The 22908-nt window shown below is 38.6% G+C and overlaps 1 protein-coding gene across 2 annotated transcripts in view; it reads left to right on the forward strand.

Moving 5' to 3' along the window:
* The window catches only part of ROR2 (receptor tyrosine kinase like orphan receptor 2), a 143755-nt gene that overhangs the window by 115173 nt on the left and 5674 nt on the right, over positions 1–22908 (forward strand). For both annotated transcript variants that reach the window (XM_048292440.1, XM_048292441.1), the window contains exons 5-7: positions 16232–16359; positions 19757–20071; positions 21774–22019. In XM_048292440.1, coding sequence (XP_048148397.1) covers positions 16232–16359; positions 19757–20071; positions 21774–22019 — 689 coding nt within the window. The remainder of the gene's footprint in view (positions 1–16231; positions 16360–19756; positions 20072–21773; positions 22020–22908) is intronic.

Here is a 22908-nt window from a genome sequence, read left to right on the forward strand (position 1 = left end):
AAAATATTCATATGGCTGAGACAACCATATTTGAACTATGTATGTTTTTCTAAGATGCTTGTAGTAATATGTTGAAGTTACAGAATAAGCTCATACTTGTGTTTTCATTTCCTCTTTTAATCAAGGAAAAAGAAGAATTTTGTGATTAAAACACTGGCCTGTCATTTCTGAGTTCTGGATTCAATTTCTGACTGTACTCCTGTCTCTGTGTGTGATTGCAGCGAGTTGTTTAACCTTTGTCACTCCGTGTTTTGTACATCAAATGGAGATGGGGGATCTTGGGATTTTTTTGCCTTCCTCTGCTGTAGGATCAGATTATTTCAAAATGTTTCGGGTACATTCTTCTCCCCATAAAGCATGGAATGTTATCCTGTTTTATGAGTGAGGAACTGAGGCACAGATTATCTTGAGCTGGTCTACATTAAACAGCATGTGTTTGTCTTGGCAGATTTCCTGACTCCCTGACAATCCAATTTGGGGATCTGGCTGGAACATGCTGCAATTCCCTCCTAGCCTCTGTGTGTCAGTTTCCTTTTTTTCTCCCAAGGCTGAGGGGGAGGTTGTATTTCACCATCCTGTGGGTTTGGGGCTCCTTTCAGGGGATTTTGATCCACAATCTCAGATCTGCTTTTGACTTCATAATTTTAAATGTCCTTTGACAGTCTTTCAGGCCCAGACAGGAAATTTGGAGGAAGGACAGAACTAAAACCAAGGTTGCACTAATTTTTTTCTCTCTTATCTATTTTAGAGTGCAATTTTTTAGTTTTCCTCTAGTTGTGTAGGATACAGCCTAGAAAGGCTCGGAAGCTTACAACATCACAAATTAACATATAACTAAAATTTATACTCTCTTCTGCCCAGAGATGTAGGGTGTACTCAGAGGAACCTGACAGCCTATCTTGTAATAAAACCTGAATTTTTCATCTTAATGTTACTCATGCATTTCAAAAAATACTTTTTTCCTCTCATTTTAAACTCCAGAATATGTGTAATTCAAGACAGAATTAAAGAGCAGTGGAAATACTGTTTTGGGTTGTTTTGCACCACACCAGATCACAACTTCTTCCCACAGGACATTATTTTTGAGCTTTGATCTTCCACTTAATGCTTTCTAATCACAAGTAAATAAATGATGAACAATCTAATGCATTTTATATTATTTAGTGATAGAAATATAAATTCAATGTAATTACAAAGCTGATGCATTTTAAAAGTCACATGTATTTAAACTAATATACATAGCATCTTGGAGTAGACACAAGTGTCTGTATTCCTGCTACTTGTTATCTGGGGAAACTATTACAAGTGGTAGGTTTTTTTCCTTTCTGTTAGAGGAAGGGAAGAACTGAAGAAAGAAACTGACAGGGAATATTTAGGAAGAAAAAAGGATGATAGTCTTTTTTGAACGGTTACGCTCACTAACCCATATTATTCAGAACCCCCCCAAAAAACAAAGGAAACCATGCATATGCATAGGGGATTAAAAATAAATCTTCAGGAAAGCTTTACCTTATTTTTGCTACTGTATAAATCAAATGCCCTTGTGTAAATTAAGGTTTAATGCAGATGCACTGCTTTACTGAGAGAGACTGGTTGCAAAGACAAAAAAGCAACCCTGTAGGACTTGGCCTGTAGTTGGGCAAGGTTTCTAAATACTTTAGGAAAAAGTAATAATTAGTTACATTTCTTACCGTTAAGCTAACTTAAGGTTAAATGTAGGTAGCATCTTCTCACTTGTGATTAGCAGTACTGTCAAGATACTTTTAAATGGGTTGGATCAAGCATTATACTAATGTAATTCATATATGTAGGGCTACAAACATGCAGTACACCAAAGAACACAAACACTTTCTTTTCTAAGAGTTCTTTTTTCAAAATTTCGACCTTTATCTTCTATATGAATATTTAAGGAAGTTCATGTTTTCTGTGGGTGAGAATTCACTCACAGCCTGTGTATTGGGACAGCCTGCTTCCTACTCTGCAGAGCAGTGGTTAGGTTTTTTATAGCCAAAAAAGCTTAGGCTGTCATATCAGGTGAGCTGTAAGGTGCGACTCATAAGCTGTGCGATACACGGCAAAGAGTGAGTTACAGGTCTTTGTAAATATGTGACCCCAATACGCCCTCTTACCGCAAATTCTAGATTAGCAGCAGGTGCCTAGGTTTTAGCAGCTCAGAGAAACAATTTGTATTAAACTACCAAAGAAGTTGCAAGCAAAGTAAGACACTTGTTATTCCCTTCAAGGATATATGTAAATTGATATTCAAAGTAGTAATGGCCCTTGCGCTTTTGGCAAGTAGCTGCTGCAGCTGTTGGACATCCCCGATATAACCAGCAATATTTAGTGTGTTTAGATTTTACTTCTTCCCTCTCTCCCTCCCCTACTCTCATTTGTTCAGTAGCTTAAATGGCTTTCAAAGTATTTATTGTATGTCTTACAAAAGGACAGTTATATGTCCCTGAGACTTCCTGTAGGCATTTGATGCCACATTGAGTTTAATTAGAGTGCCTTAGGATGCTGAATAGCCTCTAAGTGCATACAAGGAAAGGGTGAATGTTGCAGCTAGGCACAAAGATAAAGGAACACCATTCTAATGAAAAGTAGGTAATTTAAACAAAATGAGATAATGCTGGAACACCACACCATAAACCATCCTTTCCAATTTTATGGCTTTATGGTTAGTTTTTCCCTACTTTTGTATTATTATGTTCTCTATTTTAAAGAGCCAAACAAACTAGATGCAATTAATCTAGTGAAAAAGTCAAACAGATGGTACAAACCTATAATATTTGGACAATTCTATTTAAAACTGAATATGACTAACAATGATGGAAGGGATTGCTTTTTAAAAAGAAGAAACAAAACTCAGTAAGGAAATCTGCTCTTTTAAATTGGTACTGCTCTGTTGAGTCTAAAATATGAAGTATTTGAGTTGTAAACTCTAAAAGTAAGGCTGCAAGAAGCATGTGTCATCAGCAGTTTCTCATACTCCTCGAAAAGCTTAATCATAGGAATCCCATTTCTCATTTTGTTCACTCTGATAATGACATAGTAGAGAAAAAGGATTACTTTAGGTGTGACACAAACAACGGTATATCATCATAGTTTTTATAAATATTTATTCACATACATACACATACTTCCCCCCACCCCAAGCTTTCCTAGCTGTTCAATTTGCATTTTCACTCCTGCCTCACCGCGCTTTCCCTCAAGCTGGGAAATGTCTCCTAAGCTCAGCAGGCTGACCTGGAGATAGAAATTCTTATACTTTCATCTGACTCAGTTTTGCAAAATTATGTTGACAAACCTCCATTTTTCTGCCTGCCCAATGACAGTAAAGTAGTTCCATATTGCCAAATAATTTGTAGAGGAGTAAACACACAGAAGAGAAAAGACTAGAATAAAACACAGTACAATACAATAAAATACAATACTGTGCAATACAATACAATACAGTAGCTCCGGTTGGCAGGGACCTACAAGGATCATTTAGTCCAACTTCCTGACCACTCCATGGGTTGACAAAAGTTAAAGCCCATTATTAAGAGCATTGTTCAAATGCCTCTTTTTAAAGCACTGACAGGCACAGGGCATTGACCACCACTTTGGGAAGCCCGTTTAACTTTGACCACCCTCTTGGTAAGGAAATGTTTCCTAATGTCCATTTTGAACCTCCCCTGATGCAGCTTTGAACCGTTCACACCTTTACTCTAGCAGGACCCAAGGGAGAAGAGACCAGCACTTCCCTCTCCTTCTCCTCTTCTCAGGAAGCCATCGAGAGCAGTGAGGTCACCTGTCAGCCTCCTTCTCTCCAAGAGGAGCCAAGCCCAGAATCCTCAGTCACTCCTCATGGTACTGTTTCCAGCCCTTCAACCAGTTCTGTTTCCTCCCCATGACCATTCAAGGACCTTCCCATCCTTCTCAAACTCTGGGGCCCTGCACAGCACACAGGACTCAGGGTGAGGCCACACCACGGCTGCATCCAGCAGGATGATCCCGATCCCAGCTGGTGCTGCCGTGTCTGATGCAGCCGGGATGGGGTTTGCCCTCCTGGCTGCCCGGGCACACACTGCTGACTCACACTGAGCTGCTGCCCACCAGCACCCCCAGATCCCTTGCTGCAGAGTTGCTCCCCAGCCATAGAATCATTTAGGTAGGAAAAGACCCTTAAGTTCATTGAGTCCAGTCGTAAAATGCTACGTTGCATAAAAAAAAAAATATTCTCAGCTCAAAGATCTGCTAAATTATGCAGGAATTTGAATCTTAAAGCTAAGGCATGCTTGTAGGCGTGACATGTTCCAGAGCTGAAGCTGTAGTCACTTTTTCAGGTTGGAGCTGCTGTGGTGATGCTCATTTGTAGATAGCTGCAAAGTAGCATTTTCATACTGCACTTGGTAATTAATGTAGAAAAGACAACCTCAGTGTGTAATGAAGTTTAAATGCATATTTTTTTTATATTAGGTTGAGGAATGGAGGGCAAAGCGAAAATGTAACACAAAATCAATAGTTTCAGGACTCAGACACTCCATCAAGAATGTGCAATAGGTGACCACTGTACCTTTATAATCTCTGTGGTTGAGACTGACAGATATATCAGTATATACAGGACCTCAGTTGTTAAGCATTAAGAACTAAATGCTGAAATTCTATACTTGGGGAAGCATTTGTTCTCCTGATTGAATTTTTCACATGTTTTGATTAGTGAAGAGTTTATTAATGTTAAACTCGATTACATTAATTTACAGAGATGTAGTGTTGGTACAATTGCTACTCACAAAGTATCAAGCTAATGATGTTTGCATAGCATCATGTGTGTGGCATCTGAAAATAAATTAATTCTGACTTCGGAATGTGAGCTATTTTGCCTGTGGAACAATGCAGCATCCACTATTATATTGTGGAAAGATTTAAATGGAAAAATGTGACAATCAGGCATGAATTGGTTATACACAGGAAAAAGGAAAGTAAAAGAAGAGAGGAGTCTTTGAAAATACAGTCTGATAAACATTCGGTAAGTAATTTTAAGTCCAAAGGAAGAAGTGTAAGGGGAAGTTACCTTTGGGATTATATCAAGGCTGGATGAACACCCCAGCCTCCCAGCAGTTTTGGGTGAATCAGGGTGCTCTTATCCCAGCTCCAGAAAAGGGAAATTACAGAGCCAAAGTTTGTTCACTTCTACCCTCTTCCAGTGGCTGAAGTAGAAGACTGTCTGTTAATTTTTAATTTTTGAGAACTTTAGAGGCCTTGATTGAAACTGGCATAGAATTTCCTATGGAGAAAAAGCTAATTTTCCTAATTTGGAAAAAACCAACAAACCTATTATGTGAAATTATGATGACACACCAAAATTATTTCGTGAATTCTAGATTCCTTAGCCAAGCTAGCCAGACCTCTGCCGCTGGAGCCAGATGACAAGCGGATAGCACTAATAATAGACTGCTGTCTCTAGAGAGTACAGACCAGCCCAGAAGTGGAGACACATACTTACTCATCCATTAACAGAAAGAAATGGTAAGACATAAAAATTATTAGGTTTTGCTGCAGATTTGAGGGAACACATGCTCCCCTGGTGGTAGCCACATCCCTGACCTGCCTCTTCATCCTGCTTCCACAGTCCTGTCCTCCCAGGCCCTCCGCAAACTCCTTACACCAGCGCCTCACTTAACCTTAGGTGATAACCATGAGTGCCAAGCAGTTTTATTTTGTCACACACCAGTGCAAAGCCTGCAGTAGACACAGTATTTGGAGAGTATCAGGTACACTTCTAGTAGACTAGACTGATAAGTGCATTAAGGTGGAAATTACATTTAAAAACAAAGAGCTAGACAAATTCAGGCAGCCTTTCATGGGAACAGCCAAAAGTCTGTTCCAACGAGATTCTTGTCTGCTCAATAGCAAGACAATATGACAGCATCACAAGCAAGTGACTGCTCCTCCCAGTAGTGTTGTTGTTTAGGGTTTTAATTTATTTCTTTTCTAAAGAGAAATGAAGTATTAAAAAATTCCCAGGACTTACTTTCTGAAACATCTAAAAATTTCCTTAAAAGTAACAAAAAAAACGAGCAAAAATTATCTTTGGACTGTGAAAAATTTCATCTCAAATAAGCCCTATCAAAGAGAAGCTATGACAATAGTCTCTAATATTTGGAACTATTCACAAACTCTGCAACAATTACTTCATACTGCATCTGTAAAAAGTAGCAGAGAAACTAACAAAAGTTTCATAATGTCAGTTGTTTTTAAAGACATAATTTAGATGACGGCAAGTTTTTCAGATAGATGGAATATGCTAGTTTTTCCTTAAAACTGGAAAACTGACACTTCAGTATTATATATTCATATATACTTGATGTTTCTGTAGTTTTAGTAAAAGTGTTCTGCAAAAGACTTTGAGGATGAACACTTGTCATATAATTATGTAGCCAATTTATAACTGATGCTATGATCATTTCTAGCTGTTTTACAAAGCTCTCTGCTATCAGATATATAATCTCTGTGGTAACTGAGATAGAGAAGCCACCTTTGTTCTGTTTAAAAAATAGAAGAAAAAAGAAAAAAAAAATAATGCCAGTACAGTTATTTTCACTTTTTCATTTGCTCATATTCTTCCAGAAATGATCACATTATTAATGGCATGGTCAGTTAAAAAATTTTTAATTCAGAAAAAAAAAATTAATAATGACTTTTGACTTTATTTCTTTTTACAAAAACATTTTGACTTTTTAACCTCTAATAAAAACCCAGGAAGCACTTTGTAGAAAGCTTATATTCCCCTTCATTCAAGGAAAAGAAAAAAAAAAGAAAAAACAACCAAAATGAAAAGCTTAAGTCACTTCCATGGGATTTCATATTTTTATTTTAAATTAATCCTTTGTCCCTCTTTTAACCTCCCCTTCCCTTCGGATTTTTATAACTGGCAATTTTCAACCATGCTTTCACAGTCTTTTCTCTCAGGACTTTACTTCCTACCTGTCTTCCTGGCATACATATAAAATTATGTCAATGGATTTAAATCAACTGAACAATAATAAAAAATTCCTATTTGTGCATAAAATCTGCTTCTGTAGGTAAATCATGATGCATTACTGTCTACCTGAAAACTTAAAGTGTTTTTTAAAAGAAACAATTACCATATTGAGCTTATCCCTCGTGGCATTTACAGAGTTGGGTGAAGATGACACTAGACAAGGTCAGAGCAGCTGGTGGGAGGTGGTCGTGCAGGGTGAGAAGTGACCCCAATTCCCAGACCAGTCCCCTTGGTGAGGCCAGACATCCCTTCCCACCCCTCCCTCAGCATTGCTGCCATCAAAGTTCTTTGCTCCTTCTCCTGCATGGCTTTCCTATCTTCCCTGGTAGCCAACATGATCTCTTAGCTCTTCCCTGCCAGTCACATCCCTCCTTTGCTGAAGCCCAGCCACCCAGGTGGAGCCATCTGATCCTCTGCACTGAACTCAAGGCACGAGCAGCCCCCTTGCTGAGCCCTCTCTGAGCTGCCCAGGATGGCCCCTGCCAGTTTCACTTGATGCCTGATACAGCAGCAATTATAATGACATTTTCAGCTGGTGGGATCTTCTAAGACCATTCTGGAGCTGACCTATGTGTACTCACTCAGGGTGGCATGGCAGGATGAGGAAGGATAATAGCTAAGAATTTTGCTTTCCTCTGTCAGCAGAGGGAATAGGGAGCTGCTTGTTAGAGGCTCTTCAGAGTCTGTGGGCCCTCTGCTCACTTTCCTTGGAGATGTCAGAGAAAGACAATTTATTAGACAGCCATAACACACTGAGGGGGATAACATGCCTTTAAAAAAAGGGGTGCGGAAGAAAACTCATAATGGTTTCTTTGGTGAGTGAGAAGCTGGAATGCTGCATAGCCAGGTTCGTGTTCCCATATGTTGAAATTAGTTTTCTGAAGGTTTTTCTTTTCAAATTTTCAGCAACCGTGGTTGTAACAGACATGTTTCTGTTAAAAATATCTGACACTCAGCAAAACTCAGCCTTCCTTGGATTGCCAGCTGACCCATGTGATTTCAAGGTTTCATCCCAACCTGCTAACGCCTATGAAAGCAGAGGGAGAATTTACAAAAATGTCCTTTGAGTAAACTGAAAGAGAGAGTTTGTAGACAGAAGTTAGAATGTTGTTGGCAGAATATTAGATCATCTATTTGAAGTTACATGTGTTAATCAAGAGGATTGTGGCTGGTTTTATAGCTAGGGACAACCCTCTGTTTCTTACAGAAATTCAGAACATTGACATCCTTGTTTAGTTTTGCTTCCTTGTCTGTTTTACCCAGGTTATTGTACTAAAAGCAATCCTGCCACCTATGTCTATGCTTCTGTATGTGCTGTACTTGGGAACGGCAGCATTTTTGGTATACTGAAAACTTCTCTAAAGATGCAAAATGATAATAAATACCTGAATGAATATGATACCAAGCAGCATTCAGTGTTGTGCAATGAGCAACCTGGCACAGTTTAATGTGTTTGTTCCTCGTAAATGTTTGCCTGTAAGGGCTGTTTTTCATGGTATAGGAGTGATGGAGGATGAATGTGTGAAAGAAAGGAAGGCAGCACCATTTTCTGTTGGTTTTATCCACCTAAATAATTGATTGTGGTATCTTTTATCAAGGACATAGCTCAGCTAAGAGTGCTGATGCCCACTTAAGGCAATGCCTACTGAGGAGGCCAATTTCTGTCCTGATTCAGTGAAGACCTATGGTTAAACCCTTCTGATGTTCTCTCCCTTTCTTGTTTTTAAATGATTTTAAAATATTTTGTAGCAAAAGAATCCTCCTTCCACAGTAACATTAGAATATATGTTTAAAACATTATTTGGACTATGTTTTGGAGTCGGACTTTGGAGACTGAGTTCTGTGTTTAAAAATGCTGATTTTATAATCATTCTTGGCAATATTTTCAATATCCTTAATATTAGGTTGTTGTAAAGTTTACAAGTTGCTCTTTGACAAACAATGTCTTTAGTTTCTCGCAAACACTAAGCCCATTGGTAGCTGTGTTTCTACTAATGACATTTCAGTTAGTTGCTTTTTCTATTAGCAGGCTTAAAATGCTGTCTCAGGTCCAATGAGTAATATGAACAAATCCATAATCTAATAGAATCAGTAGAATAAATATCAACTGTTATTTTTTACTGGTCTGAGGCATTGAATATGGATTTTTCAGTTCACATTGTACTTTTTTAGTAACTAGTAGGTAAATATTCAAATCAAATGCAACACAACTGTTCAGTAATTGGAACTTTCAGTAAATTCTTTTAGGGATTTTGCGATGTACTACTTCTCAGATAAAAAACAAGAAATATTTGTCCATGTAGGATGCTAAATGTAAGGGAATCTTGCTTTTTGAGTCTGTTGTTACACTCAGTAAGCATCTGGTAGCAAAAGTCATGGGCCATATCCATTGTGAGTGTAAATTGTCATAGGTCCATTAACTTCAAGTGAGCTATGACTATTTATACAAATTCCCCTGCCTGTTAGTTATTTATTTTTTAACACTAGACTCTCTTTTTTGATAATATTTCTTACATTCCTTTAGTGCAAAGGAAAAGTTTTACTCTCATATTGTAGTATTCTAAGTCTCTCTTTGAGGAGTTAAGTACATCAGTGTGGATTTCCTGGTATCCCACGAGCACTGATCTTTAGACGCAGTTGAAGATGTGCAAACAATGATTTTAAGTGCCGGAAAGGTGGGTTATTTGCAGAAACCTTTGGTCAGAGGATGAAAGTGTTTGTTCAGAGAATGGATACAGGTAGGGCAGGAAGCCTGTGCCCTTCTCCTGTGGTGTGGGTGCAGGGTAGCCTCCATCCAGCTGGGGCTTGATGCAGCAGTCGAGTTGTCCCTGCCACCATTTAGTTTGTTGGCTTCAGCAGGAAGGACACAGATGTGCATGTGTGGAATTTTGGGTGTTTTATGGTTTGTGGGTTTGGGGTTTTTCTGAGGTTTTCCTGTACACCTGGGTTTTGGAAGCTACGCTAAAACCAACAACCTATTTGTGTGTGTTACTGAATTTCTGCCCTGTGTTATGGGTGATGTCAGAAGAACCTGGCATTAACCCAGCCCTTCAATGGATAGTAAGAGTTCAAACCATACTTGTAAAAAAAATTATGTTCTTTTCCTCCATCAAATATTTATACCCCAATTCTGTTGCCTTGAATGTCAGTGGTAAAACTTCCATTGATGGTCTGTGCACAATGGGTGGCCTATGAAAAGGAGCAATTTTAAAGCCCATTGTAACTATTACTTTAAAAGACAACCTTTCTTGAAAAATTTTACTTCATGGTGAAACAAGAAATTGAGTGTTTTATTTGATATTTTCTCTGAAGGCAAATATACAAACCTGGCCAGAAGGTACCAAGTATTTTTCTATGGTAACATTAATATATATGCACTATGTTTTTGACAGGAAGCAAATCTTATAGATGTGATATGGCATATGACAAGGGTAGTATGTTTCTCTTCTCTCAGATCTCATCTGTGGCCTGTTGAGGAAGGGAATATTTGGGGATGTTAGTCATTTTAACCACTGAAAAGTGATCCTCTTGTGAATAGATTTTGCTCCCCAGCACTATGATACGATACAATACATGTCAAGAGTAAGGGTAACAAATTACAAGGACTGTAGTGCAAGATTAGAAGAGGTCCTGATTTTGAGATTAAGTATAAACAAACAATGAAAAAAAAAATATTATAAAAACCCCAGGAATACCTGATTTTTTTACTGTAGCCCTTTATAGTGCCCTTCACACAATTCAAAGAGATTTGCTTCTCTTTGGTTAAGCAAAAACCCTTTATTCCTTTATTCTTTTTAGTATTGCAGGTCATTTAACTTGTGTGCTTTATGTTTATGAAGTAGCCACACACTGGGCTAAGTAAAGTCAGAATCTGAAACATGATGCCTGTCCTTTTCCCTCTTATCTTACTGTCCATCATAATCATTCTCTTTATATAGCTTCTGACATTAGTTATCAAGTTGTAACTATCAAAAATCCTGAGACTTCCCGACAAGATGAGCAACTGTATACCAAATGTTGTATTTCTCTGTGAGTAGCCAATAGGCTGACATAAATAATTGGTCCTTTCCTTCATCTACCACAGTCTGTGGTTTTCTCTGCATTTGTCTTTGCTTTGCCGTTCCACTTGGAATGTTAGGGGGAGGTCTAGCATTCCCAGTATTTAACAGTTCTTAATTAAAAGCTAGTTAATCCGTGGACAACATGAAAGAGGTTCAAAGCTTCAGGTTTCTTATTTGTTGTGGGAAAATTTATAGGAAATTTTAATTGCATTTGGTTTGCTTGTGGGAAACTTCTGTAACAAAGTTTCTGCTACCTTTTAAAAGCTGACCTCTGGAATATTGTTTTATAGTGTATGAACTGGCTTAGTGTTGTTTACTTTGGTAAAGTGTAGGCTGAGAATGTGTCTGTCCATATAACTGCTAGGGTAGGTTGGTAGGTTATTATTAAATTAGATTTTTTTTTTCAATGTATTAAGTTGAAAAACTTTTTTTTTTTCTGAGTTTTCTGGAGAATTTCTGAGTTTCTTTCTATGGCTGGTGCATGGTGTTTTGCTCTCCTACTTTCAGGAAAATAGTTTTAACTTAGAAATTTCTGCTGTCTTTGTAAGTAAAACTTGTAGTATGCAATCAGAATAAAGGTGTCTCACTAGCAAATGAATATGTGGTACCTCTCAATTCTGCTTTCATAATTCACTTCGTGAATCCTTGCTAAAAACTGTTAGAGCTTCATGTGTTTTCTCTATTTCTGAGTAAAACCACAAGGTCTGCACTTACTCTGCTTTCAGGGGCACCAAATGCATGCTGAAAACACTCCTCAGACTTAGGTGCTTCAGAAGGTGATTTTAGTACTAAACAGCATTTTCATGGTTGCCTCTTTTTTTACTGTGACTTTTTTGTTTCATATGCCCTCCAGTCTGTTCAGGAGTGACAGTTGCAAACAATAGATGGTATTACATAGATAGCATATAGTGTATTGTGCCGAGACGTATTCTTTCAGCATTTCAAATTTTCCATGAAGAAAAGCCTCTTTGTTTCCAATGTATTTCCTTCTGTAGTATTTTTTTTGGTGTCCTTTCTGTGTCATATGTGAAATTAAAGTAATGCCTAATGAGAGGGTGGGGGTAGTGATGTCTACTATGTTTTTTTCTAGTCAACTAGAAATCTCTTTATATATTTCTGGAGCAGACAGCTACCTTATGGAAGAGCTGCATGATCTCCATCTAGAGAGTTTTCTATTCATCATGCTACATTTTATTCCTCTTCAGAGGCACCTCATTATTCCAGTTCTTCCTTTATAGACACAGATGTTCCTGGAAGTTATGATTTCTATCAGTGGGAGTCGCACTGTATGATTGAACCTGCATCTTTCTTCTACACTGCTTGCTTGGTTAATTCTCAATGTCATACAGACTTCTGCCCACAAACCTGAAAGCAGGCTGTATTTTATGAGGTGTTGGAGTGCATGAGTGATAAGGAACTTGTAAATGCTTATCAGCGCTTGGTTTGTCAAGATTTTTCCAGACCTGGTAAACCTGAACAAATTCCATGTTGTACATAAAAACAGTATCAGTATTTTTGTTTTATTTATGTATGCCTGAGGTAGAAGGTTCTTCTGCTTTTGCTTTTGATTAGAAAGCCTAGTTCTTAACTGAATTGTTCTGGCAGATCAGTTTGTGGGCCTGGTAAATTGATAACACTGATCTTGAGCAATGGAAATTGGAGTTTTTGGAATAGAAAGTCTGTTTAGTCACATTCTTTACAATTTTATTTTTAAATCCAAACTCCAGTCAGACATATGATGAGTAGTTGGGAGGAGAGTTCACTCAGTAAAAGAATACTTCACCTCCATTTTAACTGAGTGCTGAGAAAATTCAGTTTCCAGGTGCACTGTTTTCGATTCAGCCTTCCTGTAAAGATGCAAAAAAAGACCAACACCTAGCATATGCCTGACTATTTTGTAAAAAAAAATTAATTTAATAAAAATGGAAGAAAATCACTAGTGAGAAAAGTTAATGCTGTCTTGAAGTATGTGCAAACTAAAGAGCAAAGGTAAAAAGGTACCTGTTCTGGATAGCTTGTAAGATTTCTGTAAGTGGAACAAATGTAACTCTTCTGGGTTCCTTTTGTGGAGTCAGATTTCTGCTTTCACCAGGGTTCTTGATCAGAGCAGATATTATAGCTCCAGCAGCAGGAAATTGAAGAGTCAGTATTTCTGCCTATTTTCAGCAGCTTTTAATTATTTCTCTGATCAGCAACTGAATTGCTGGCATATGGTTTGGAGCATGATTCAAAGCCTCATGTGGTTCCAGGGGCTCCTGTTTGAACTGAGCATTATGCCACTCCTATGCGGTTTCTATCAGACTCTCCCCGGGCTGCTTTTTGTTGCAGATTTTTTGCCATGTCCCAAGTGTATATGTAGTTGAAGGACAGAGTAATCTATAAGGAGACTCTTAACTGCTGCCACTTCTGCAACTTTGTTGGAATCAGCTTTTTTCCTAAGAAGACTAACATAATTTTGTTCTCTCAATACTAGTACTAGTCAAACAGCATTCACTGAGTTTCCTGACCTGACAAAGATGCATGTAGAATAACAGCCCCGCTTCTGTCAGAGTAACTGACATCAGGTTACTGTTTACTTTTGCTTGTGTCCATGGTAATGGTCATATCCAGTTTAGTATAATCAGCAGTTGACTATAACATGCGAGAGGGGAGCATATGTGTGTATTTATAGTATCTAAGCTGTGTTTAAAAGTTCTTGACAGAAATAAATAAACGGAGCTAAGTTAGAGATCACACTGCTTTTGTCACCAAAACCATGCTGTTTGGAGTGTGCTTTATTTTTTTTTTTTTTGGTACTGGCAAGAGAACCCTGAACTGAGACTTGAAGTGTGAGATACAGTTTCAGTAAGATACATTGCAGATTTTGTTCTGCAGGATAGGGGTATGAATTTACCCTTAAGAAAGAGGTCAAATGGAGGTTTCATATTCATTCAGCTCCTTTTGGGAATTGCTGACTTCCTACTGAGGTGGTCAAGGATCATAAAACAGGCACAGGCAAAATGCTTTGATATTTTTGTCCCTTCAGGCATGATGCAATTGTTGCAAAATTACAGGTTTTGTTGTAAGAATGAAAGAATGTCACTGCAGGGAGTAGTTGGTCCTAAGACTATAATGCCTGGCAGTTGCTACCTGAAAAAAGAGATTAGAAAATATTAAGAGAATAAAAGTAGGTATTTATTTGAAGGGCCTTCAAAAGTACACCCTGGGCAGTCAAAAGGCTCCACCCAAGATGGACCTCGGGTCACGGGTTCTTCATACTTTTATAAGTTTGGTTCATTTGCATATCAGGGTTAATTCTCCAATTATATTTTCAGTTAGTGATGCAATTACCCCAAGTTTGCCCCCCCTTCAGAGGCTTTTAGTTTGCACATTTTGGGGCCTGGTGTCCTTGTTGTGGAAACCTAGAGAGGTTTGTTATGTCTAACCAGGATGAGAGAACAGCAGCTAACAGGCCACAAGAAACTTCAGAGTTGCACACTAGGCAGTGCATTGAAAAATATAAAAGTTAAAACCTAAGGCATCAACTCCTCCTTCACTTTATCCACCGTAATCAAAAACTTAGATATCTTTGCGGAAGCAGAACTTGTTTCAGAGTTTGTAGACAAAATGTTGCTTTATAAATACTTAACAATAATACTGTGATAGGAAATAAAGGCCATATCTGGATAATAACTGCATGATACACTTTGTATCCATGACTTATCAGGAGTCCTGTTAAGTCATTGTCTTTTTGGGAGGAAAAGGGGAGATGCAGCTTGAGTGGTGATTGGTGTTTCCACCTTTTGGCTACCGGTACAGTCAGTCCTGCCCAACTTTCCACTGCCAAAGAGTAAGAAATATTGGTAACATTTTCCTGAAGAGATGGGCTTTATCAGGGAGACACAGCAGAGGAAAAATGAGAAGGTTGCTAAGACAGAGTGAGGTATCATGTAAGAGGCTACAGTAGGCACAGGTAGTGTTGTCAGGCAGCTGTTGTCAGGCAGCAGGTTTCCATGCTGATTTCTCCCAGCTGAATTTGTGAGGTTTTACACGTAGTCACTGACAGTTTTATCCTGCTCATGTGGTACCTGAAGGAAGGCTGGAGGTATTTGTAAGAGATTTGGGAACATGGGTGACCAAAACAGGTGTTGATATCCAAAGATGATGAAGTACAAAGTGCAGAGGAGTATTGAAGTAATACTTCAATAGTTGCTGGACTTTTGAACCATTTAGTTACAAAAGCTGGTTAAGTTTTTAGATGTCCTACTCTAGAGACATGTTTTTTTGGATTATGTTTATATTTAATTTTGGTCCATCATGCAGTAAATGGCACGGTGTGAATCCATCAGGTTAGTGAATCCTAGCACAGAGGCTGTGCCATTCCAGAGGAAACATGTGGCATAATGGATATTTACTCTGAGAGTGCTCGCACTCTGAAGTCCCTTTTCAGTGCTGTGACAGTTATGATCTGCAGATCAGTTCTGTATTATTTACAGGGGCTTTGGGGATGAAGTGCTGAACCACTGAGCCTTTAGGCTAGGGCTTTCATGCCAAAATATTTATGTTGATGTAAGGGAGTGAAAGGCCCAAAGGCTCATTGAATTGAAAACTGTATTAAAATATATGTTGAAAGAGAAATTTGGCACGGACTCTCACTAGAGAGAAGAGGAAAAGAGGTTATAGCCTTGATTACTCTTATTCTGTGTTTTAATTCAAGCTTGGCAAGATCTTTTCTGCTGTCCACTACAGGAAATGAAGAGCAGGAGACAGAAGTGGGAGAAGAGAACAAACTGCCTAATTTTATGGGGTACAGCTGGATGCCAAAAATGCATGGGGACATATAGCTAGATCTATGTTGCTGTCTCAGTCTAAATGGTTTTTAAGAGATTCATCTGTCAAATTCCATTATTAGTTTATTATTTTAAATTAATGTTGAGTTTTGTTTTCTTCTTTCTGTAATAAGCTATTCAAAGGGTCCCTCATTGATACTTCTAAGGTGAGAGAGAATTGGAGAAAAAAATGGGGGAAAAATGGACCTGGGGAATGGGACAATTTCAGATTTAGAGTATTTTGAGTTTTTCCACTTTTATAAGAATATGTTTTGTAAAAATCCATTGGCAGCAGAGAGACATCTGCATATAAAATCCTAACATGTCTTTTGCAGAGAAGATTACCATGAAGATGGGTTCTGTCAGCCATATAGGGGAATTGCGTGTGCACGAATCATTGGAAACAGAACCATTTATGTGGACTCCCTCCAGATGCAAGGGGAAATTGAAAACCGAATTACTGGTAAGCTTAAACATCTCTTTTGCAGGGAGAAAGAAACATTCATACAAGTATCCAATTCAGGTATAAACAGTGCTATCATCCTTCTAGCTTTGTCAGCCAATGATGAAGACATCTTTATATTAAGGTTTAGAGCGGGTGAGCCTGTTTCCGGCTTGAGCAGTTAGAACAAATTTGGAACAAGGAAGATGAGTATCTGTGTTAACGTGTAAAGCTTCTTCCACGTCCTTAACTAAAATGTCAGACTGCTGAATTTTTTAACAGCTTCTGGTTTATACTGGAGCTTTTTGCATGATGGATTCAAAAATAAGATTTTGAATTTTTTAATGGATTTGTGATACAGTGAAAAAGTACTGATTTTTTATTTTCTTGAAAAAGTGTATGGTGTCCTTCCCTTGGGCTTCTTTCCTTTTTGCATAATTCTGGCAGAGTCTGGATTTCACATTGATTTATATAAGACAAGAGTTGACCTTCCTGTGCTCTGTCTGTGCTTAATCTTTCCCTGAATACAGTTTGTGTGCAGTCACAAACATGCATCCAAAACCTTAATGACTTTTAGTGGGCTGGACATCAACATGGGTTTTCTTCACTGGATCTCAGCTGACATTAGCAGCTGTGACCCTGATGTACACAAAGTAGAGCAAGGAAATGAACCCATGGAATAGAGCAAACTGTTTGTCATAATATATAGCAAATTAACTCAGTCCAGCAGGAGCTGATTTGCATCTGGCCAGGCACAGCTCACTAATGGACTCTCCAACTTCAGCATAGCTAGTTGCCAAAAAGAGTTTAACTTCACCTGTCAGCTCTAACTCCCTAAAGACATTACCTTAAAGATTCATCGTTAAGCCAGAAATCCAGGTCCATTTTTTTATGTTCTTGAAAGGGTGACCGGATTCTGGGACTGGCAAAATCCAGGTGCTGACCTCTACTTATGGTATTACAACGCATTCTCCTCCCACCCTTCTCTTGTACTCCATTGTAATTCCAGCCTCTTTAACATTTTGTCATTAATTAATACATACTATTGATACATGTTTTTTCCCTAGCTACATAATCTCTGTCCTGTTTGGATGTTTTTCAGCAATATGGAAATGTTCAACTTTCTGAAATGATTAAATCTGTAACTCTGTGAATTAGGTTCATAATGTTCTTTTCAAAAATCAAAACCAAACCCAACAATTAAAAAACTGTAATATTATCCAGAAAATGTTAATTGATGGAGTTGTACTTGTTTCAGAAATACGGAATATGGGCATTGATTACCTGACTGCTGGTTTCCTAATGCTACCAATTATCAGTCCAATTTCCGTGGCTAGGGTGGTGGAACTCTCTGTTCTGGAGTTGAGGAGAATTTCTGATGAAAATGTTCTCTTTCAGGAAGACACTGAGAACCACCATATAGAAATGCCCAGCTCCTAGCTAGGCAGTAATGGCACTCTGTTAATAATACAGCATTTTCAGACTCTCTACTTTTGAATGTCATACGAAACATCTTATGCAAAGTTACCCCGAGGATTTCATAGCATTATTGGTTCTTTTAAGTCATGTAAAACATGTAAAAGAAGTATCGCAGGACTGGGTGTTCTATACCCAAATGAGAGGGTATTTTTAAAATTGTAGTAACTTGTTAGGAAAAGGGAAAAAAAACCACCTGAATAATTGCTGCTGGGGTTTTGCTGAGTTTTGCCCATACCTCCTAAATGCAATTTTTGATGGTAGGTGTTAGTGTTCCGATGTGTGTGGGAAGTGAGGACACCTACTGTCCAACACCAGGAACGTTTAGCAAGGTTACATCTTCCGGGAGTTTTCATTCTGGATTTCCATCTCCCTGCTGTACTGATGTAAGAAGTACATATTCTTTGTCTGTGTGGCCCCTCATGCTGTTTGGTCCAGGCCATGTGATTAGGTGAGAATTGCGGCCTTTGATTAAAAAAAGAATGATGTTTCCAGAGAAAAACTTTAGATGTGGCTTGGAACACTGAAAGGCCAACAATGAGTAGTGCCCAGACCTGATGCCTGACCTGTGTATATGTGTTTGGCTAGCAAGCTCTCTGCTGTGCTGTTTTAATATCTGTTCAATAACTAAACTATAAATTCCTTAGATGCTACCACACAGTACTGCTGGCTCTTGCACCTTCCATCAAAATAAAGATATGATTGTAAATTGTGCCCCCTTCTCTCATGATGATCTAAATTCTGTAATGCAATGCCTTTCAAAAACTTAGTGTGGAGTTTCAAACAAGCAAAAGTGACTACTTCAGTCCTTCGGTTTTATTTTTTCCCTGTTAGTCTTTGGGACAAGCCTATGTCACAACTATCTTCTGAGGCCTGATGGTCTGCTTGCATGCAGTGTTCCCAACGTGACTGATAAATGTTTATATTCCTGCATTAATATTTCTGAATTAAAATAAAAAAAGGTGTAAACAGTCTAAAAGGCTGGATTTGGGGCTGCTTGTTGCATGTTTGATGTCTCAGGAAGAGACTCTAGCAGCAAGTGTCCACAGGAAACAGATGATTGAAAGGAGAGAGCTGGACAAAAGAGAAAGAATTTATTTTTAGGTTGCAAATAGACTGCTGAATGACATTTTCTCTTTTTTTACAGTGTGAGTTTATAGAACATGTAGTCTAGCAACTCACTCACAAATGATGCTTTCCTGGGGGAGTGAATGTTCCTGCATTTAAAGGTTGATTCAGCACTAAACACATCATGCAGACGAACATTTGTCTTTCCTTTGCAATGTGCAAGAAAACCTTGAGATAAATGTTAGTGTGTAGGTGCTGAGAGCTGAAGGGGAGAATTATGTTCCTAACTCATTATGACATTCATCTGAATGTTATCAGCATGCTGAGACTGATTACATTAATTTTCCCCAAAGCTGCTGCCTGTTAGGCTTCTTATGTCTCTTACAAGCCATGGCTCCCCAAATATTAATGGTACACTTCCTTTTGCCTGACAAGACTTGAAAAACACTTCATTTATTTATCAAAATGTCTAGAGGAGCAAGAAGTTAGGTGATCCTTGTTCAGATTTTATCTAATTAGGAACTCTGGAAATACATACCGGTATCCTGGCAGGTGTATCTTGCCTTTGCTCTTGATCCTTCCAAGTTAAAATTAGCCAATTGCCTGCAGTATGAGGAATGGCAATCACATGGATTACTTCCTGGGAACTGAGGTTCTACAAGCTCTGTACAGATGTCAAAGGGACCCTGGGATGCTGAGTTTTCTTCCTGCATTTGTCAGCTCTCCTTTACAGCAGAAATTACTTCATTTACTTGTTGCTCAGTAGGCGTTCAGACCCTCAAGGAAAAATATTAAAGGCAAATGACATGAAAATTAAGTTGTTTCTCGTGTTGTTCATGAACCAGTACTTATCAGTACTTTTGTTCCTTCGCAGCTGCGTTCACCATGATTGGTACTTCGACGCATTTGTCTGACCAGTGCTCGCAGTTCGCTATACCCTCCTTCTGCCACTTTGTGTTTCCCCTGTGCGATGAGCGCTCTCGGACCCCTAAGCCACGGGAGCTGTGCCGGGATGAATGTGAAGTTCTGGAGAATGATCTCTGTAGGCAGGAGTATAACATTGCTAGGTCAAACCCTCTCATCCTGATGCAGCTACAGTTGCCTAAGTGTGAGGACCTCCCACGACCTGACACCTTGGAAGCTGCCAACTGCATAAGAATTGGGATCCCTGTGGAGAGACTGAGCCGATGTAAGTCTGGGTGTTTCATCACTCGGAAAAAGTACAGCTTGTTGCTTCCATGGAATGAGGCTGAGAGACAATGCCTCAGCCATTCTTTTTGTAAAGAAAGTGCTGAACAACTTGTTTTTATGTTGTTAATACTGTCCATAATCTTGCACTGTTGTAAGGTATAGTTGGCATGGCAAGGAAACCTAAAGAATGCTACTTGTACCAAAGTATGTTATATCAACCACCCTGGGCCATAAAACTCTGTGTTTACATGGCTGATTTGATGCAGATTTGCAGTGTGTTGCCTCCACCTGTGGCTCAGTCCTTGCCTTTTTTGGTGACCCTCCCCATACATCTATTTAAGAGTTTTGTTTACCTGTCAAGAAACTTCAGATAGTTTCTTGAAGTTTCACTGGAAGATCTGCTAGGAAACGAATGAACCTAGTGTTCATTCTTTCTATGTGGAAATCCACAAGACTATTAATCCTGAAAACTGAACAATCCTGAAAACTGGGGTGCAGTTGTCTTTCTTTACCCACACAGGATGGGCAAAAACATTGATCTTGCTTCCATTAATTTTTATTTACACCCAGGAGTAGAAAGGTTGTTCTGTTGTCACTAATTATTTGCAGAGAGTCTTTCTGACTACTCCATTTCATAGCAATTAATCACAACCCCATACATTGTTTGACAAGAAAACTCCAAGAGACCACAGATGTTTAAAGTTCAAAATGTGATAAGATTATTCTGAATATCCGTTGTCTGAATCCACAGTTAGGAGCAGGAGCCATGCCATGAAAGTCTAGCTTTGCACTTCTATGTTAATTATGTAGTGTATCTGAGAAGCAGAAGTAACCGAGAATACAATGACAGAGACAATTCAGCGAGGGAAGAGGTATCAAGTAAAGGCATGAGAACAAAACCAGTAAAAAGTCTGGTGAAGGTTGCCCATGATCCTTAGAGCCAGTGGTGCTGCTGCTGATGGAACACCTGTAACTTGAATATTTGTGGAATTTGAGAGAGCTGGATTCCTGAGGGCTGCAGAGGGGAGTACAGAAAAATGGAGAAAGTAATATTGCAAAAATGCAGGAAAATGCATGATTCAGCTCAGATGATGCATATAGAAGACAAGCACTCAAAAAGTATGGAGAAAGGATAGCAGCAAAACAAAGAATAAAGATATGAGTCCAGCAGATAGGAAAATGATGCTTCTAAGGACAAGAAAAGCCTGAATTCTCTCTTTCTAAAGATGAAAATAAGGAAAAATAGGCAAGAGGCATTAGAAAATACAGCACTAATTTCTATAGCAAGTGAGCAGTGTGAAGAAGATGGGAAGATTATGAGAAATAAAAGTTTCCATTGTTGACATCCGAGGACTTTTCCTGAAGGGAAACTCATATCTCTAATTTAGTTGAACTTATGATGTTCTGTATCTAAAGGTCCATACATGCTCCTTAGTCTCAATTTGAATTCAGAATTGCAAGTACTCATGTGTGTACCATAGAGCTGAGGCATTCCAGGACAGAGTCCAGAAATAAATGGGTGTAAAAGCGCAGATACCCACAGAACTGAAATTTCAAAACAAACAGCTTTCATTAAGTCTTGAAGTACCCAAATTTAAGTACTTTTTTGCATACATGTTCTGTGGACTTTAACTGTTTTGGTCTTGGTGTCCCTTGATTGTTTTGTTTTTCCCAACATTTTCCCAAACCTTGTGTTTTAGATCATCAGTGCTACAACGGTTCTGGAGCTGACTACAGAGGGACTGTCAGCGTTACCAAGTCTGGCCATACTTGCCAGCTCTGGGACTCACAGAGTCCCCACAACCATGATCTGACAAGCGCACAGTTTCCAGAGCTAGGTGGAGGACATGCGTATTGTCGAAATCCTGGAGGTCAAATGGATGGTCCCTGGTGTTTTACAAAGAATAAAAACGTACGCATGGAACTGTGTGACATACCTTCTTGTAGTATGTATTACCTTTCTTTTTTCCCCTACTACTGTCCCAAATCCTGGGTAATTTTGTATGTTCCTGATTATTACAAGTACAATTCATTTAAGAGGTTTCTGCTTTTAAATGTTTAACTTGCAGCAACTTTGTTTTGTATTGTAATTGTTTAATGCTTTCTGGAGATCAGAGCTTTTGAGATACTGTGACACTTTTCTATTCTATATTGGAGGCTTAGTCTGAGGTAATAATTAATGATAATGCTGAAGTTTGTATTTTGACCTGTCAAATGACAGATTGCATATGCAAATCACCTGTATGTGTTTGGTTTGCTCATGCTGCTCAAGGGTACATTGCTCTTGCTCTGTATGACATCTTGCAGGCAGCAAGAATTTTCAAATCCTATAGAGGGAGATATAGCACCACGCGTGGTTGGAAAGAAACCATTTGAAGTGCAGAAACACAGCAGTTTGAAGGTCATATAGCAGATGATCTTATCAGAAAAGTGCTGTACTAGCTGCTAGTGGCTCTGTACTGCACAACTGTTTGCAAAAATAAAAAGTACAACTCTCATAGCTTAGTACTGTTCTTAGTACATTTTCCCTGTACTGGTACAGACTGCACACATTAACAATGGCTTTTGGAAAGACTGTCCTTGGATATGACAGTTAATACTGTGCTTCATTAGGAAGAAAAGCATGTTTCCTGAAGCAAGATACGTATGTGTCATGGAAACCATAAAAGTGGATTACATGGATCTCTAAAACTGCTCAGAACTAATATGAGATTTCTTAGTTACTTCACTTTTTTGCAGTAACATGATTTGACATTTGTAATAAATTTCTACATTGCATGTACCAAAGGGTGAAGATAACACTGGGATGTGGTTGTGGTGGAAGCAGTTGCCACA

This window comes from Corvus hawaiiensis, chromosome Z (genome assembly GCF_020740725.1).
Source record: "Corvus hawaiiensis isolate bCorHaw1 chromosome Z, bCorHaw1.pri.cur, whole genome shotgun sequence".
NCBI lineage: Eukaryota > Metazoa > Chordata > Aves > Passeriformes > Corvidae > Corvus > Corvus hawaiiensis.